The sequence below is a fragment of the Lontra canadensis genome, unplaced genomic scaffold, assembly GCF_010015895.1.
Source record: "Lontra canadensis isolate GAN:19392208 unplaced genomic scaffold, GSC_riverotter_1.0 scaffold54, whole genome shotgun sequence".
Lineage (NCBI taxonomy): Eukaryota > Metazoa > Chordata > Mammalia > Carnivora > Mustelidae > Lontra > Lontra canadensis.
The window spans coordinates 1,949,091-1,968,103 of record NW_022631048.1 but is presented as its reverse complement, the minus strand read 5'-3'; the positions used below and the strand labels follow the sequence as shown (position 1 = coordinate 1,968,103).

The following is a 19,013-nucleotide window of genomic DNA, read 5'->3' as shown; positions in this document are numbered from 1 at the left end:
CAAAGAATTTGATAGACATTGACTTAAGGGCTCATAACACGGATTATCATTCATAACTCACATATGGAAAAGCAAGGTCAAGTATGCCATTCTCAAAGGCCCTCTGATGGTCTCCTTTTAAACAAATGTATCATAACACACCATCACAATAAGTCATATTTTAGTACTCAAACTTATGGCAAATATTCTGCTTTGAAACAAAAATCTTTTTCAAAAAACGTTCTTATGGATATTTATGAGGAAGTTCAAAAGTTTCAAACTGATCAGCAGTAATGAATCAAAAATAAAAAGAACTCAGTACAGTTATTTTCAACAGTGAAGAATATGTCAACCAGTAATTTCTACCCCCCCCCACCCCACTTTCTGGAGAGAGAAAACTCCAAAACATATGGCCCAGGAAGAAAATCTGTACTCATTTATAGCAATGAACTGGCTTTTACATCTTTGCAGCTAGAGTACGCAAATGACTTCACAGGCAACGGCTTCTGTATGTTTCATATTTTTAACATTGACCGTTCATAATAAAGATTCTTTGATCCTAGATCAAATGTTTGAATCCATTTTCTCTCCGCTTACTCAGAGTCACCGTTATGAAAGCTCCCCTCTTTCCCACCTCAGATGTTCCAGCCTTTCCTGCAATAGGAACTGTCTCCATTTGTCACCTTCTCCGCGGTACTTCCCACCCCTTTGCTGTGGTTTTCCGCTGTGCTCATTAACCTCTCGCACAAAAGAGCCACAGTGATAAATAATTTTTGTACATAAGAAGTTAATGACAATAAAGAAGGTTCCCCTAAGGAATTCACATGCATCCTTAATGAACCTGAAAGCTCGCAGTGAGTGGTTATCTATGATCAATTAGTACAAGAAAATAAACTCTCCATCAGAAAAACATCCTCAACAGATAAGACTTCTCCCTACCTGTAAGAGAAATTAAAACGAAAACTTAAATATAGATTTTTAAAGCTAGATTATATTTCTGGGGTTAGAACTGGAAAAAGTGAACAGGAACCTAAAGACTTAAATTTAAAAAAAAAAAAATCTAGGTTAGTAGTAAAAACATCAAATAAAAAAATATCCAAGTGATGCCAGAAACTTAAAATCTTCAACATAAAATTATCCTTAATGACTCCAAGGCCTTTTTTAAAAATCTTGTTGAGGAACAACATTTTTAATACAATCTTAACTGCTAAAACTTAACTTAAAACATGAACTCTACAGAAAGGTACTTATTAAACAAAGGCTAATTTGAAAAAAAAATGTTTAGTTTTCTAGTGGCTAAAACAATAATTTGGTATTACATTGTATTTGGGCTTAATTAGGTCTCACGTTGTTAACAAAGAAAAGAAAAAAAAAGGGAAAGCAAAAAGAAAAAATACCCTGATGTTAAAAATGCCTTTAAAATGAATTCTTTTTCTTTCCTTTTCCTCATTGGACTAAGAGTCAAGGTCATGTTGGTATTATACACTATGGTTCATTTAAAAATACAGCCAGATACCTCAAAAAAAAAAAAAAATACAGTTAGTATGCTAATTCAGACCACGTCCTTAGCATTTGGAGTATAAAAATGGCACAGGGTAGGGGAGAAAGTAGGGGTCTCGAGCTAGCTATAGACGGAAGGACAGTGTTCTAGGTGAAACTGAACTTTCCTGGCTCTGGACAAAACAAGTCATTGCATAGATCATTGGCCCATCCCACTGATTACTGATTACCTTGCACACAGTAGCAAACTGCTGATTGTTTCCTGCTCCAACCACAAGATATCCATCCTTGGTTTTAAAAGCCTAAAATAAATAAATGAATACATAAATATATAATTTTATATATTGAAAATACCACAGAAGTTAGCTTCCATTTCTAAAACTTCTACACAGAAAGCATGCTCTGAATCAACATTATTAATAAAAACCATATCAATTAATGAGTATATTTTGCTTTTATATATGCATAGCTATAGTTATTTGGCATTTTCAAAGCACTCTCCAGCTCTTCCACTAACTGTTGTAACATGGGTGGGGGTAGGGAACTTAGAAAAATAAAGAAAATTCTAAAGTAAACTAAACTAAAATAGTTTTGTTGTAATACATAACACAAAATTCTATATTCATTACTGTATGGATTGTTTGGCTATTCCAAAGTTTTGTGCTTTGTTTGTTTCCATTTTTCCTTGAAGGGCAAAGAGCAAGAGGGTACATAGCTTTCTACAAAGTGTAAGAAGAATGGAGGGAAGAAAGGAAGGAAGGAAGGAAGGAAGGAAGGAGGGAGGGAGGGAGGGAGGTACATAAGCTAATAGATTTCATCTTTGAAGATCTCAAATGTAAACTCTTGGACATCATCACTCTTCTGTAAGTGAAAATTGGCACATGTGGATCTGTGTACCTCATGTGGTTTTATGTACCTGAAAAATGTTTGTCGCTTCTAGGAGACATATTCCTTAGAGCAGCAAAAAGAATATAAATAATTGATACTCCCACCTCCCAGAGCCCTAGAACTCCCTTCTCCACATTTGATCACGGTGCTGGCTGGAGGAACCAACCTTTACCCTCAAAAGGCCTCGTCCCCATTTTTCCTTAAGTAAATGAGTTTCTTTAGTTTCCTTCCTTTTTACATAAAAATTGTTCTGTATTTTCACCTAGTTTTTCTTCACTTACTGCTGCCTCTGAGAAAGATGACCTCTATCTTCCTTGCCAGGGCTTGCTCCTACACTAACCCTGGTCCCACCTTCACTCACATCCTTCAGAACCTTGCTGTCATCTTTAATCTCTTCATTCCCACTGAGTCCTTTTTCTCTGCCTACAATTAGGCTCAGGCCTACACTAAAAATATTAACAGCAGGAAAACAAAATTTCCATCAGTCCTGACATGCTTCTCAAACTATCTTGAAATTTTCTTCCTTCTCTCCATCTCTAAAAGATACAAAATTTCTACCTGCCTATACTTCTTCACCAATACCATATTCTGATGCCCTTTGTCATCAGGATTCTTACTCCATCACTACACTGACACTATACCTTCTTGACCCCGCTGTATTATTTGGTACTGTTAACCATCCCTTCCTCCAGGAATCTATCTTATTTCTAGGCTCCAACTGGGTTCATCTCCAATCTCTCTGACCTGTATTCCACATGCCCCCTTTTCATGATTTTCTTCTTAGCCTTCAGCATTCCTTAAGGATCTGCATGGGGTCTTCCACTATACTTGCTTCTAATGGTAGCCACTATGCACATGTGGCTATTGAATATAATTAAAATTAAATTAAATTAGCCATTCACAAAAGACCACGTATTGTGATTGCATTTGTATGAAATGTCCAAAATAGGCAAATCCACAGAGACAGAAAGCCTAGCGGTCACCCATGGCTGAGAACATTGGGAGAATTTGGGGAGTAACTACCACTGAGTACTTGGTTTCTTGTGGGCGTGATGAAAAGTTTCCACAAATGTGGTAATGGTGGAACAACTCTGTGAATACACCAAAAATCACCGAACTGTCCACTTCAAATAGCCGGATTATAGGATATGTGAATTATATCTCAATAGAGATGCTATTAGGAAAAATTAAAGTAACAGTTCAGCTCGACAGACGCACTGGCTACAAGTCAAGCATTCCATAGCTACGTGCGGCTGGTAGCTGCCACATCAGCACAGATAGACAGCATTCCCGTCATTGCTCAAAGTCCTGCAGTGGGGTGCTGGGAGACCCAAGCTGGTAGTTTGTAGGTTTTCTTTTTATTCTACCTACCAGGCCTAACCTGATATCTAAAGAGTGTCAGGCAATGAATAAGTGGTTGTAAAATGTAATGAATCTCTCAGATAACTGCTCCCATGTAATGGGATTGTGGCTAAAATGAATCTCAAGCAAAACACTGTAATGGGGTTTATTCTATTTACATTTTTCCTTGCTTTGGTAATGAATGCTACTCAAAAGATAACACATGAACTACTTAAATGATTATTTTCCCAGTTCACAGGGTAAAAGCAAAGTTAGTGTTATAAATAATGCATTAGTGTTTCTCAAGCCACAAAAAGGGAATTTGCAGTGGACCTGTGAGAGAGGGGCAAAGGATTTTGAGCAGAGATGTCTCAACAGCGTAGTTGACAGCGTGAAAGTACTCACGTTGCTTGGGTGCTTTGTTTTGCTTTGTTTTGTTTTGTTTTGCAGGGAAAAACTAAGTCGGGGAGTAGGTAAATAATGTGAAGTAAAAATGTGTGTTACCAAGAATAATGTGAAAAAAGAATTTCAAAAATTTTAGATTAGTGACATGATATTCAGCAAGTTTACGTTTTGGGAGATACTCATTTCCTTTTAATTAATGCAGAAGTGTTTCTTCCTTAAGCCTTAACTATACCATGAAATATTTCTTTATCAATATACAATTTGCAAAATTCCGAGCACAGAGAACTAGTTAATGATCATAGGAAAATGAAGACTGATTAGTAGCTGAGCCACCAAACACAATTAAAGGTCACCAAATAGATTTGTAAGGATGAAGGTAAAACTGAGCTCTTGAAATACTTATTTGTCCCCTGTTACTATTGCTACAGTGTATATTTAATAAATACATTTTAAGTAAAAACTTAAAACAATACTATTGGCTGAAGACTAAATAATTATGTCCGCCCAAGTTTCACATGTTAAAACCCTAATCTCAGTATGATGGTATTATGAGTACGGTAATTAATAAAGGGAACTCTCACTAAATTGAAGTCAGGAGGCTAGAAGGAAAAGTCATACCACTCGGTGTCAATTACAAGAAGAACTGTCAGTTACGGACCCCAACAGAAGAATCATCAATAGGAAAGAAGGATCGATTACAGACCCCACAGGAAAAGATGTACATTTGACCCCTGAACCACACCAATGCCCCGAAACACAGTTGAAAATCCATGTATAACTTTTGACTCCCCAAAACTTAACTACTGATAGCCTACTGTTGACCATAAGCCTTACCAACACCATCAATAGTCAGCTAACATATTTTGAATCTTAGAGGTATTATATACCCATATTCTTCTAGTAAAGAAAGTTAGAGAAAAGAAAATGTTAAGAAAGTCATAAGGAAGAGAAAATACATTTATAGTACTTCACTGTACTTATTGAAAAATTTCCAAGTATAAATGAACCGGTGCAGTTCAAACCCATGTTGTTCAAAGGCCACGTGTCCACTGAATCCTCTACATGAAATCAACTGCCCCTGCAGCTCAGCAAATGAGAAACCATCACCCTGAGCTCTTGCTTTCCGCTGATGGTCTTTCATTCAAAACAAATCCTCCCAACTTCCTCCTTCATCTCCATAAGATAACATTCCTCCTCCTCTTTGTTTGGACTTGCTTTCCTTTTGCCATAGCTTGTATGTCCTGAGTCGCAGTTATCTGTTATTCCCAAATAAACCTATTTTCGCTTTAAAAATAATGGCCAAGTTTATTTTTAAGATTAGCAGAAGCAAGAACATGGCCATCTGTGAATCACAAAGTAGGCCCTCACCAGACACCAAATCTGCCTCTGCTGGGGTCCTGGATTTCCCAGCCTGGAGCACCATGAGAAATAAATGTCTGTTGTTTAAGCCACCTAGACTACCGTATTCTGTAATAGCAGCCTGAGGATTAAGAAATTGGTACTGAGAAGTGGGGTGCTGCTGTAACAAACACCTAAAAACGTTCAAGTAATTTAGAACCAGGCAATGGGTAGAGGCTGGGAAAGATCTCAGGTACATGCTAGAGAAAGTCTACACAGCTGTGAAGAGCCTATTCTGAGCCGCTGAGAGCTCAGAGAGAAAAGAGGAGAGCTATAGAGAAAGTCTCTATCTTCATAGAGAATACCTAGGGAATGCTGAACAAAATGTTTAGAAACATGGACAGGAAAGGCCACTGTGATGAGGTCTCAGATGCAAATAAGGAACATGTGGTTGGAAACTGGAGGAAAGGCAATCCTTGTTATAAAGCAGCAAAGAACTTTGCTGAATTGTGTTCACGCTCCAGTTTTTTGTGGCAGGTAGAACTTTGCAAGTGATGAAATTAGGTATTTAGCCGAAGATATTTCTAAGCAAAATGTTGAAGGTGCAACCTGGCTCCTTCTGACTGCTTATGGTACAATGTGAAAAAAGAGATTACTTAAAGACAGAATTGTTCTGGAAAAGGGAAGCAGAAATTGAAAATCTGGAAAATTCCCAATCTATCCATATTGTAAAAAATGAGAAAGCATGGTCAGAAGAAAACACCAACGGTGTGGCCAGGTGACTGACTGATTGTCCTTCAATAGGTAAATGGATAAATAAACATCCAGACAATAGAATATTATTCCACGCTAAAAAGAAATGAGTTATCAAGACATGAAAGACACGGAGGAACCTTAAATGCATATCACTAAATTAAAGAAGCCAGGCTCAGAAGACTGCATATTGTATGATCCCAACTATATGACATTCTGAAAAAAGCAAAACTATGGGTACAGTAAAAGGATCAATGGTTGCCAGGGACTGGGAACAGGAAGAAATAAATAGGTAGAACACAGAAGAATTCTAGGGCAATGAAAATACTCTGCATGATACTATGATGATGCCTACATGTTATTATACATTTGTCCAAATCCACAGAGTGTACAACACCAATTTGTGTGTTGTGGACTCTAATGTCAACTGCAGACTTTGACTATAGTATATCAGTGTAGTTATAGAAGTTATAACAAACATAGCAATCTGGTGAGGGATGTTGATAATGCGGGGAGGCTGTGCACATATAGGGAAGGAGGTATACGGAAAATCTTTGTACCTCCTCTTAAATTTCTTTCCCAACCTAAAACTGCTCTAAAAACTAAAGTTTATGTTTTTTTCTTAAAGGACAGCAGGGGAAAAAAAAAAAGACAGCAGGAATCATCCTTGTCATGATGATAATATTCTGTATCTTGATTGAATCCGTATCAGTATCCTGAGTGACACTGCACTATAGTTTCATACAATCTGAAAATGGAGTGAACTGGGTAATGGGTACACAAGATCTATCTCTATTATTTCTTAAAATACATGTGAATCTACTGTTACTTCAAAAGAAAATTAGGTTTAATTTTTTTAAGTCATCATGTATTCGATTAGGGCCCTGACAACAGAGATGAAAAAAAATAGAATCAAGAAATATTTAGAGCAGCATTATTTACAGTAGCCAAATTATGGAAGCAGCCCAAGTGTCCACCAATTGATGAATGGGTAAAGAAGATATAGTATACACACACATACACACACACAATGGTTATTCAGCCATAAAAAAGAATCAAATCTTGTCATTCATAATGACATGGAAGGAGCTACAGAGTATCATGCTAAGTGAAATAAGTCAGTCAGAGAAATAAAAATCCCATATGATTTCATTTGTATGTGGAATTAAAAACAACAACAACAACAACAACAAATGAGCAAAGGGAAAAAAGAGAGAAAGACAAAACAAAAAAACAGACTCTTAATTATAGAGAACAAACTAATGGTCACCAGAGAGGAAGTGGATGCAAGTCTGAACTGTAGAGAGAATTGAGAGTGGTTTATTATAATCTATAACCGAAGCCATCACACAGATGAAGTCATTTAGGAAGAGTTCAACAGTTGAATAGGAAAAAATCGGGGAGCCAAGGGATGAGTCTGAAGGTCACCGCCATCTCAAGTCCAAGCAGAAGAGGAGTTAGCCACAGGAATAAGAGGAGGACCAAAGAATGCCCACAAGGTGGTCTTTCCTTCCCTCAACAAATGCTGTTCCTGTATCACAATGTGGACCAAATGAACTTTGAAGTGAATCAGGGACTAAGTAACAGGGGAATGGGGAGAGCACATGCAAACATCTGTTTGATAAATCTGGTTGTGAAGGAAAAGAATCAACAACAACGCAGAGAACACAGACTGAGCACATGCAGGCGCCATGTTGGTGTGGTTGTAGGAAGATGAGCGAGTTCCCCCTGAATGCTTCTACTTTCCTATGAAATAAGGAGTGAGGTCACCAACTGAGAGTAGGGTTGGGACACATGAAACTGGAAGTCTGAAAAGAGTGGATAAGTTCTGACATCCCACTGAAGAGTGGAACAGCCGAGTGACAAGATACACGTAGTTGTGTTGGAAGCCCCACTGAGTGATAGTCTCCAACATCTCAGTCACAGACATAGAATAAATGGGTATTTGCATTTACTGGGGTATTGTCAGATGAAAATAACAAAAAGGTAAAAGGTGCAGGAAAATTGGAAAACTGGCCATAATGTTACTGGGTGATGGGCCATGGACTAACTGGATATGGAAAAAGGTGGTGAAGATGGGAGGAGGTTATAGATAGGGCAAAGGGAAAGATGTCATTGGATAAGAAATCCTGATGAAGTCAAAGAACAGTCATGAAGGAAATGCTTGTACATCCAAGGTGGAAAAATAGGAGACCATGGATGGTCACCGTGTAAAATACTTGATTCAGTGCTTGTTGAAATGAAGCAGATCCAGTGGGATGTGAGAGCCACAGTATAAGATCCATCACAGACTCATTGCCAAAGAGTAGGGACTCAATAGATAGCATTATTATTAAACAATTACTAATATACTGCATCTACCTAAAAGGAACTTCCGACTGTGCTCTAAGCCCTTAGATCCTGACTCTTGGGCCTTCATCTATCTCCAAACAACTCCTCTCTTTCTCCTTATTACCTTAGTTGTCTCCCTCTCCATACTGAGCAAGTGACAACATGCCATACACACACATTGCTAGCAGGCTTTCCATCACAGGGGGAATTCGCATCAAAAGCACCTAATTGGGCTATGAACTCTCATGGCTGGGGTATTTCTCATATAAGGAATTCAGGCCTCAGGAGAAAAGAAGCCACTGCTTCTGCATGAAATGCTGAGGGAGAGGACAACAGGGACCAGTGTTTACAGCTTTAAAAGGATGAGGCCAAACCCAAGCCATTCCTCTTGGATTTATTATTCCTGGGAAAAGAAATGTTCCTTGCTGTGGTTTGTGCTGATTCAAGGGTGACAAGTTTCACTGGTAGGGGAGGTCACACAGAAACTTCACAGTTTTCTTCACATTCTAGTCACGACATACTTTCCTCTCTTGGGGAAGGAGGTGTTTCTCAGACTGAGAAAAATACTGATGGGTCAAGGGATTAGCCATCCCAAGGAAACTGCATGACTTATAAGCAATCTGGGAAACATAAAGACAGAGTCAGAGTTCAGTTCCTCTGGTTAGAGCAGTTTCAGGTATAAAAGGGACCCCATTGAGAGACTGAAGGGTGGCCATATAAGATACAGAAGTAGAGAACACTGAGCAGACATGAAGTCAGAGAAATAAGATGGTCAAACTGGAATTCCCATTGCTCTTGGAATTTTCTATTGCTTCCTAGATGTTCTGCTTTCCCAGCTTCCAGGCATGCTAACCTGGATGGATGATCTCTTAATTATTGAACTGCCTATGATTGAAACCACAGAAATACCTCCAGAAATTCTACAGCAACTCAATATATCAGATGGTCAAGAGGAAAATGAAAAAAAAAAAAAAAGGTAAAACTGAAACTTTGTGTCACCCTCTTAAGCTATCATATTGATGCATCAGTATTTCCTCTGGTCTAAATAAAGTACACAATGAGTAGTGCATCTACTTCAAAAACAAGAGCAAAAACTCCTGGGCCTCCTGGGGCTACCTACGTCTTAACAAAATTTTCTTCCACAAAAGGTAACTGTTGCTAAATGACTTCATCATCCACTGGAAAAAGACATTCCCTGAAGTTTAACTCACTGCCATGAGAATGTTTTCTGGAATGTCAAGCAGTTACTGACTTTGGGTCTGTGCTAGTACATCGTGACAAATATAGAGCACTATTTCCTACCACAAACAGTTCAGTTCACCTTATGGTGCCGAAGCTGGCTGAGCCAGATGGCAACGAGGCACAAACCCGCTTACAACTCAAGAACAGGATCCCCCTCCACGGGATGGGACCCTCCAACAAGTGGGTAAGGCCGGGAGTCCTTCATCTCGCCTACTATTTGGCTTTGTCTGGACATCCTTCATCATCATGAATAAGCCACTTTGAAGACTTATTTCTAAATACAAACCCTGGCCTTGAATTTTAGAATAGCCTTGAGAGAGACATGATGTGGCGATTTCCTGCAACCCCATATCCAGGCCAGGATTTTCCAATTCCACAGGAAATCTAACTGTTCAAAAATATACTTGAGGTTCTTCAAATCGATTCAATCTCACTAAAATCAAACAGATCTACAGTCTTCAATCACCCAGTTTCTGACACTGGATATGGAGACAGTGGCGAGGAAGAAAATGGAAACTGTCTTAATGTTTCTATATTCTTCACAAACTGTCAATGGGTGTTGTTTTTCTTACAAAATAAGTACTTTGTCATGAAAGCCTGCTGTCATCATAAAAGATGCAGTCATCATGCATCTTGGACACAATGGAATATGGCACATGGTGCTATTTTTACTGGAAGGTATGGGCCAGAAACTGATTTTGATGATCCTGAATTGATTTCACTATAAAGAATGGTAAGTCAGATTATTTGAAATAGCCTACCAAAAGTGCCTACCATTTAATGGCAAGCGACAAAAATCTTAGACAAGTCCATATTGATTTTTCAGGAGCACTTCAAGGTAAAAATTCCTTGACTGTATTAATTTTTTTTTTTAAGAGAGAGTGAGTAGCAGGGAACGGCAGGGAGGGAGAGAGAATCTCAAGTAGACTCCACGCTCAGTACAGAGCCCAATGTGGAGCTCAATCTCACAACCCTGAAGTCATGACTTGAGCCAAAAATCAAGAGTTGGAGGCTTAACTGACTGAGCCACCCAGGCACCCCTGTGTTAAGCATTTTTAAAGTGTTCTCTGCATGTTACAGCAATCACAGTCCCATACTAGTTATACCTCAAACATATTACAGCAATCCCATAACCAGGCCCATACTAGTTACAGACTATCCATGAAAATATTATTTCTGACAGCAAGACTACACTGATCTCAGACCAGTTCAAAGCATTTACAGACCAGAACTTTATTCAAGATGTCACTTTCAAGCAAAAAAATCAAGCTAGAAAAGGATATTAACTATAACTAAAATAAGAATATTCTAAAAAAAATAAAAATTAAAATAAAATAAGAATATTCTAATGTGGATCATAGAGTGGCTTACCAACAAGGTTTTCCAAACATAGCTTAATTCCATTATATTTCAGTAATTTTCAATGACAAAACATAGGACATCCACAGTAGGAACAGAGTTGGGGTAAGGCTCTGACATTAGACCTACCCTCTAGACCTAAAGAGGCACTGGGTACAAGTCCAGTGACAGAAGAATTTTCAGCCCAGAGTCTGGAAGGTTTGAATAACATGGCTCAGGAAAGCAGTCAGCAAAATAAAGTATGGAGGTACAGGTAGGGGACAGGGCGAGAAATTCTGACCGAATAATTCTTGAAAGTCCTACTGCAGGCAGTTGGCCACTGAGATGTACAGACAGAAGTTACAGGGTCCCACCGATAGGAAAGAGGCTCAAAGTCTTTCCTCCAAATTCCCGCACAAGAAATTGTGAAGACAAGGCAAAAGGTAGAGGGACAGGAACCAGGCAGTTAAATAGATGAGGAACTCAGAGTCGGAGACAAAAGCAGAATCCTGAGCCTTTGAACAAAGACATATGAAGCAATGAGAGTGACCCGTGAAGGTCTGGTGGGAAGATAAGAATGTAGAGCCCGCTGTAGTTACACCTAACATCCAGGACAATATCTGGCATGACAGGCGCTTCGTACATTTTGTTAAATCAAGGCCAATGTATTAATGCTAGATCACAGCAAACTAGGCAATTCGGGAGCTGTTACTATAGAGAAGGCATGGTGGCAAAACTGGACATCATGCAGTAGAAGAGATGAGGAAGTGTCAATGACTCAAAGACAGGCATGTACTGAGAATGGCAAATATACTAAGCATGGATTTCCACCAGCTTCCTTCCTCACTGATGATTGCCTAAATTTAAAGGTGAAGATTATGTTTAAAGGGAGCTGGAGAATATAGGTCCTATAGTTGGAACAATGTGGGACTTAGTCTCCCTAATTAAGGACTTCTCCTTCTTTCCATGGCCAAAATTTAGCCCATGTACAATGTCCCTTTTCAGAGGCCATTTAGTTGGCTGAAAGATCTCTTGCCTTATCTCCCTAATACTCATAGGCAAGGTTTTCTCAACCCATCATGATATTTGGAGGCAAGGAAGCTGCTATCCCTTAGACTATGAAGAGAATTCTCCTAGCATCTCCCATTGGGCAAGGATCCATTCATACTGCCACTACCTCCAGCCACCAATTCCAACATCATCACCCCAATGCAGTATCCAAGACAGAGGTCTTTATGGAACTCTGGTACTCCGTCTTGAAGCATATAGGATCACCCTTAGTATTCTTTCCATCAGACCCTCCAGATAGCTGCTACCAAGTAACTGGATGTGAACTGGAATTGAAATTTATTTTCCACCCAATATAAAATGGTTCCTGTACTGAGGCTTGGAATCAAACTCTACAGATTCTCAAAACATCTTTGGACTTGGCCAAAAATCATAGGAAGCTACTGAGGTTACACAGTGGAGAATAAGCACTTTAGTAAGGCCCTGCTAACTCACAGGAAGAGGTAAGATGCAGTTCTCATGGGATAATCAAGTATCTAAAACAAGTCAACTCAAGGGTCAGAAAAAGGGCAGGGGAAAGCTCTGTCTTAAATATCTGTAAACATTTCTAAGGAAAGTGATAGAAAAGGTGGTAGGCTACAAATTCAGATTTTTCTGAGACTGCCATATTTCAGGGTCTGGACTGGACCCATACTACTTCTCCAGGTGATCAGGACCTGGGAGCCTAACTCAGGGCATCTAACGTGTATGTGAGATTAAGGTAGACACCAAGGCGATGAATTACCACTGTAGAGTGAGAAAGAACCACAGTAGAAGCCAAATCTTGGAAGACTAAATGTTCCATAAATTATCTCCCTGGGAAATTAATAATCAGAAGGCAAAATTACTTCTTGTTTCAAGTCTTCATGCATCTGGATACTGAGTCAAGCCTGAATCTGTCGATGGAAAGGTCAGTAGAGTCTTCTGTGTGTGGCTACAAGAAACGGGGAAATAAGACTTCTCATTCAACAGAAGGAGTCAGGCTGAATTACTAGAGAAAGAGATCTCAAAACGCTCCCCAACCATTTACATTTCATGAAATTCTCACAAAAGAAGAAACAATGCACTCTGAATATTATTCTACACATTCCTGTTCTAATCACTGGTGACCCAAAAAAGTTGGACTCACATGGGCACATACACCATGACTGAGGTCATGGGAGTGTTATGCAAAGTTCTTTTGCATCAAAATTTAGACCAACTAGGAGGCTGTCCCTTCCAAAGTAACTTAACAGCACAGCATTCTTACAAACAACCTGAGAAGAATTTTCAGTAAGTCCTTCCAGTAGGTCAGAACGTGAAGAAAGCAGTAATTCCTTAGTGGTCTCCATAAGCACTTAAAGAGAAGATATTTGGTACTTCTGTGCATCCCTGTCAACATTAACAGGTCATATTAGCTAAAAAGTCAAAGGTAGCAGGAGATTCTGTTTTGTTTTAGAGTTTATCTATATGAATAACTGTTATATTTTAGTTCCTATGGGATTCACGTTCTGTAAATGAAGGTGGAAACTTATTCTGCATAAGAATTTTTATGCATAATAAAAGAATGTGCTCGAAATAATTTACCCATTCCCTGTGTCTTCAAACACTACAGTCCTTCATCTCAATGGCATTAAATATGTTTAATTTCCACTCCATTCCAAACCCCACTTGAAGAAGCAGCTCCACACTTCATGTGGCTGACCATTCCTCATCCCTGGTTGACTAGAATAGTGTGGATACCAATCCCAAGCCAGCTAATGGATTCACTGGACAGGGATCAATTACACTAACTTGAGAATTCAAACATCATGTTCAGGTAGGAATGAGATGGCCACAGTAGGCTTAAGTAAGCAAGTAAGAAAGCCTCAGAAAGGCCACAACTGAGACAAAAGACGAGATCACACAAAAGAAACCGATACAGACCACGTAAATGCTCCCTGTCTGATTGTATCCTGATTCTCATGAAACCAGACTATGCTTTTGGTTCTGAAAAGTCTCTATAGCCTTACAGTAACCACCCCCCCTTATCTGCCTCATCTCTATTTATCAGAATTAGTTTGACTGAATTTCTGTTTGTTAGACCCAAAAAAGACTTAATCATAGATTTCCTAAACTGTGCTATATGATGGAAATTCAGGATCAATATACGACTGGAGTTCTCTTGCTAGAAGAGTTTTGGGAAGCAGCAAATGAGGAGGTTGGGTCTATATCTTATGGACTCGATGTCTATTTGCCTAGCACAGGGCAAAAACAACAACAATAACAACAACAACAACTAGAGATTAACTAGAGATTTAAAACTGGTATTTCCCAAAACTAATTCCACAAAACACTGTTCCAGAAAGTGTTAATGACAATGAGTGTGATCTTTCATTTTCTTTAGGGTTAGTTTCACAAATTAACTGAATTACTTAAGGTCTGATTTAATATACCCCCTAATGGATAAACTCTGCTGGCAATTGTATACAAGTCCTTAAATAAAGTCTTTGACTATATGCCAAAAGAAAAATGCTATAACTTAGTTTACCTTAATCCATATTTTCCACCCAATAATCTCAGGTTTTTTTCAATATAATAGCTAATTTTTTAGATAAAGTAGTTTTTTTTTAATGACCTTGAAATCTTGTAAATCCAGTGTTCTGAGAAGAGAGTGACATTTGCAAAGACCAAATAGTTTAAATTCTTCAGGAACCTCTCTAAATGTTACAAAATTAAAATTCAGGTGACCACACCTATCATGATAAGCACTGAGTTACATATAGAATTGTTGAATTGTTATGTTTTACACCTGAAACTAATACAACACTCCATGGTAATTATACCTCACTAAAATAAATAATAAATAATAAAATAAAATTTAGTTTCTAGTTATCTACATTATGTATAATAGATTATTTTGCTTATCAGATAGTAGTCTCTCTCTGCTTCCATTTCCATACCATTCACTTCTTCCTTCCATCCCTGGGATTGTGCTATCCCAGAACAACAGCAAAACTACTCTCAAATGACATCCTAATATAATATGTTTTTCTCAAAGTCCTCACCTTTCTTTTTCTCCTTGTCCCCAAACCTCCCATTTTACTGTAGGGAGAAATGAAACAATCTTAGTTCCTCCAGACTCCAACTCCTCGCACTCTATGGGATTTCCTGACCTTTCCTCCTCAGCTGACCTCTCTTCCTCCTCCTTATCCTTTGGCTCTGTGAACTCACTCTCTGTTACAGAGATTCAACCATAACTTCTATAGGAATTCTCATTCTAATACTGAACCACCTCTAAGCTCTTGTACTAAATTAATCAAAGTTGGTAATCAAAACTCAACTACTTAACTACCATCTAAACCAGAAAAGGAATAACTTGGGAAACTGAACCAAGGAAACAGCCTCATAAAGCTGGAACACATAAAGGGCTATTCCACCAGCAAAGTGTAAATGAGAATGATCCATTCATAAGAAAAGGGGAGAGAGAAAAAAAAAAACTCCCCTGAATAATCCTAATCATGGCTTTTTCTTAGAGAGGTTCAAATTTATCCATAAGGGCATGGATTGCAAAAGTCAAAAAATTAGCAAAAAACAGGTCCATGTTTTCATTGCCCTTGGGTACTATGCAAGAAGCAAATACAAATCCTACTTAGAAGGAAACCCTCAACCCAAATTGAAGAGGATTTTCACTGAGATAGTCCAGTTGTATTTGAGCCTATAATCCAACATTATACAATGTACATGGAAATGAGTTACCATGAGCCAGAGTTGAAAGCAACAATGAAAAGCAGAATAGAATCACGAGATCTTAAAATAATGGTATTTCTAGAAAAAGAGTATAAAATAAGCATGGTTAACACTTTTTTAATGGAGTATAGATTTAAGCATATGAGAAAAGTATAAGTTACTCCTAAGAAAGGTACATTTTTAAAAGAACAGAGTATCACTTTTAAAAGTAAAAGCATTATCGAAATTTAAAACTCAGTAGATAGGAAATAAGAATTCTTGCCTGAAATAGACATTTGGAAAAATAAGCTAGATAGAATTAAGCAGAAAGAAGATATGGAAATTTTAAAGTGATATTAAGAGACAAGGAGGTTAAAATGAAAATATCCAATTACAGTTATAGATGGAAAGAACATAGAAAATTCGGGAAACATAGTATATAAAAGATGATGCCTGATAAATATCCAGAATTAATTAATTCTATAAATTCAGTGAATCCCAAGTGGGACACACAAAAAGAAATGGACAAATAGATAAACCATAGTAAAACTGAAGAATACCAAAGCCAAACGAAGCATGTTAAAATCATCCAAATAGAAAGGGCAGAATACCTGTAAAGCATGTCATTTGCACAAGTAGCAAAAACCTCAATAGCAATGATAGAAGTCAGATGATAAAACTGAGATATAACTCTAAACAAAGAATTTTATACATTAAAATATTCTTAAAGAATGACCTTAAAATAAACTCATATTCAGACTAGCAAAATCTGAGAGAGTTTATCACCAACAGATCCTCACTGAAGTGGTTTCTAAAAAATATGCTTTAGGAAGAAACTGAATCTAGAAGGAATGAGATACAAAAAGGAATGGTGAGGGAAAAAAACACACAAAATCGGGGCACCTGGGTCACTCAGTCACTGGGCATCAACCTTTGGCTCAGGTCATGATCCCAGTGCCCTGGGATCGAGCCCTGAATCAGGCTCCCTGCTCCACGGGGAGACTGGTACTTCCCCTCCCACTCCAACTGCTTGTGTTCCCTCTCTTGCTGTCTCTCTCTGTCAATAAATAAAAACTTTAAAACACACACACACACACACACACACACACACTACACACACACACACAAAATATATATGAGTTAATCTAAAACACTAATATGAAAAAAGAAGAAGGGGGGTGGAAGAAGAGGGGGAGGAGTAATCATGGTAGTGGTGGTGGTGGCAGTGGTGGCAATATGGCAGCAATGGAAATGAGTCACCGAGATCTCCTTAAAGAGAGAACCTGATGTGAGGTGACATCAGCAAAATGCAGAAGAGGAAGGCCCAGGACCTTCCCACCTGGAAACACTGACTCAATAACAAAACATAGATCAATATCCTTTCTGATAAATCCGGAAAATGGTTAAAAGCCTGGTGCACCCCAACTGAGTATGAACCAAACCATATCAAAGCCAGTAGGAAAATCTGTGGCACTCACTTGCCATAGTCCCTCCCTGCCCCAGCTCAGTGAGGCATTATTGAGCAAAAACTCCCCAGCTGCTGACTTTTCCTTGAGAAAGAAAAGAAAAGGAAGAAAAAAAAAAAAAAAAGGATGGCCAATATGCAGACTTTCTGAAGGGCTACCTGAGGAACTGGATTTTGTCTTGCTTGAATCTAAATGCTAACAAGAAGGGATGTTACGTTGTGGGCTGCTGAGAACAAGAGGGTGTGGACTAGCACACACTCTCTCACCATAGTCCCTCTCCCTGGTTCACTGTAGAAAAAGTGAAAGAAAACTCCCAAGTCCTGGCTTCTCCTTGGGGAGGGAAAGAGTTGGGGAATGTGTATAATTTTCCATATTTTCAGGGGGATGCCCAAGGGACAAGTTTCTGTTGTGCAAGTCTCAGAACACTTATAAGGACACAGCATACTTTAGATGCCTTAGGGTTGCAGACTAAAAAAGAGACTTGGGTGGCATGCTACAATTTCAGAGGAACCACAGTATAACAAACAGAGTGTTGTACAGCGAGGGGGCCTCTCACTCAAGGGCAGGGAGAGAGGAGGGGCATGTACGTTCAATATTCTGGCACCTCAGGGGCTGCTCAAGGGACTAGTTCCTGTCACTACAGTCTCAGAGCACTGATTTGACACAACATACACTAGATACCTGGGGCTGGAGCCCAGCGTGGGGTTAGGGGTGAGATGCCAAGGGGAGGTGGAATGAGGATAAAGGTTGCTGGGAATTTGTGTCACTTCCAGAGAAACTGCAGTAATGCCGACAGACACCAGAGGGAGCAAAAGATTATGGGCTCCTGAAAAACAAAATTGGCAAATTCCTCTAATTGTAAATTTACACAAACCAGTCCAGATAATATACATCCACCAAAAAGGTTTGAGGAACCCCCAGGATATCTAGCCAGGATAACTGGTAACAGTATTTCCCTGTACAAAGCCAGAGCATAAAAACTGGAAAGGTGACTGTTTTTTCAAGTACATGTGTACTTGTGTATAAGGTACACAAAGAAACAGGGACATATCGGTTCAATCAAAGAAACAAAATTAATCTACAGAACTGATCCTAAAAAATGGGTATGTATGAGTTGCTTGATAAAGACTTCTAAATGGCCATTATAGAGATGCTCAATTAGCTCAGGGAAATTATGTTTGAACAAAATGAGACTAACATCAAAAGTAAAGAAAATATTAAAAAGAACCAAACTCTTCCATTGTATATATGGACCACATCTTTTTTTATCCATTCGTTTGCTGAAGGGCATCTCAGCTCCTTCCACAGTTTGGCTATTGTGCACACTGCTGCTATGAACATTGAGGTGCATGTGCTCCTTCTTTTCACTACATCTGTATCTTTGGGATAAATACCCAGTAGTGCATCTGCTGGTCATAGGGTAGCTCTATTTTTAACTTTTTTAGGAACCTCCACACTGTTTTCAAAAGTGGCTGCAGCAACTTGCATTACCACCTTTGGAGCTAAAGAATACAATAACTGAACTGAAAAAGAAAGAATTTATTGTTCACTAAATTGAACAACAGCAGACTTGATCAAATCGAAGAAAGAATCATTGAACTCAAAGATAGGTCATTTTACATTATTCATTCAGAAAAAAAAAAAGAAAAAAGAATGAAGAAAGCATAAGGAACTTATGAGACACAATCATGCAGACAA

The 19,013-nt window shown here is 38.6% G+C and overlaps 1 protein-coding gene across 5 annotated transcripts in view; it reads right to left on the bottom strand.

The window, feature by feature from the left end:
• Nucleotides 1-19,013, bottom strand: part of SUGCT (succinyl-CoA:glutarate-CoA transferase) — a 763,713-nt gene that overhangs the window by 434,457 nt on the left and 310,243 nt on the right. For all 5 annotated transcript variants that reach the window (XM_032874961.1, XM_032874965.1, XM_032874964.1 and 2 more), the window contains exon 10: nt 1,710-1,781. In XM_032874961.1, the coding sequence (XP_032730852.1) occupies nt 1,710-1,781 (72 nt within the window). The remainder of the gene's footprint in view (nt 1-1,709; nt 1,782-19,013) is intronic.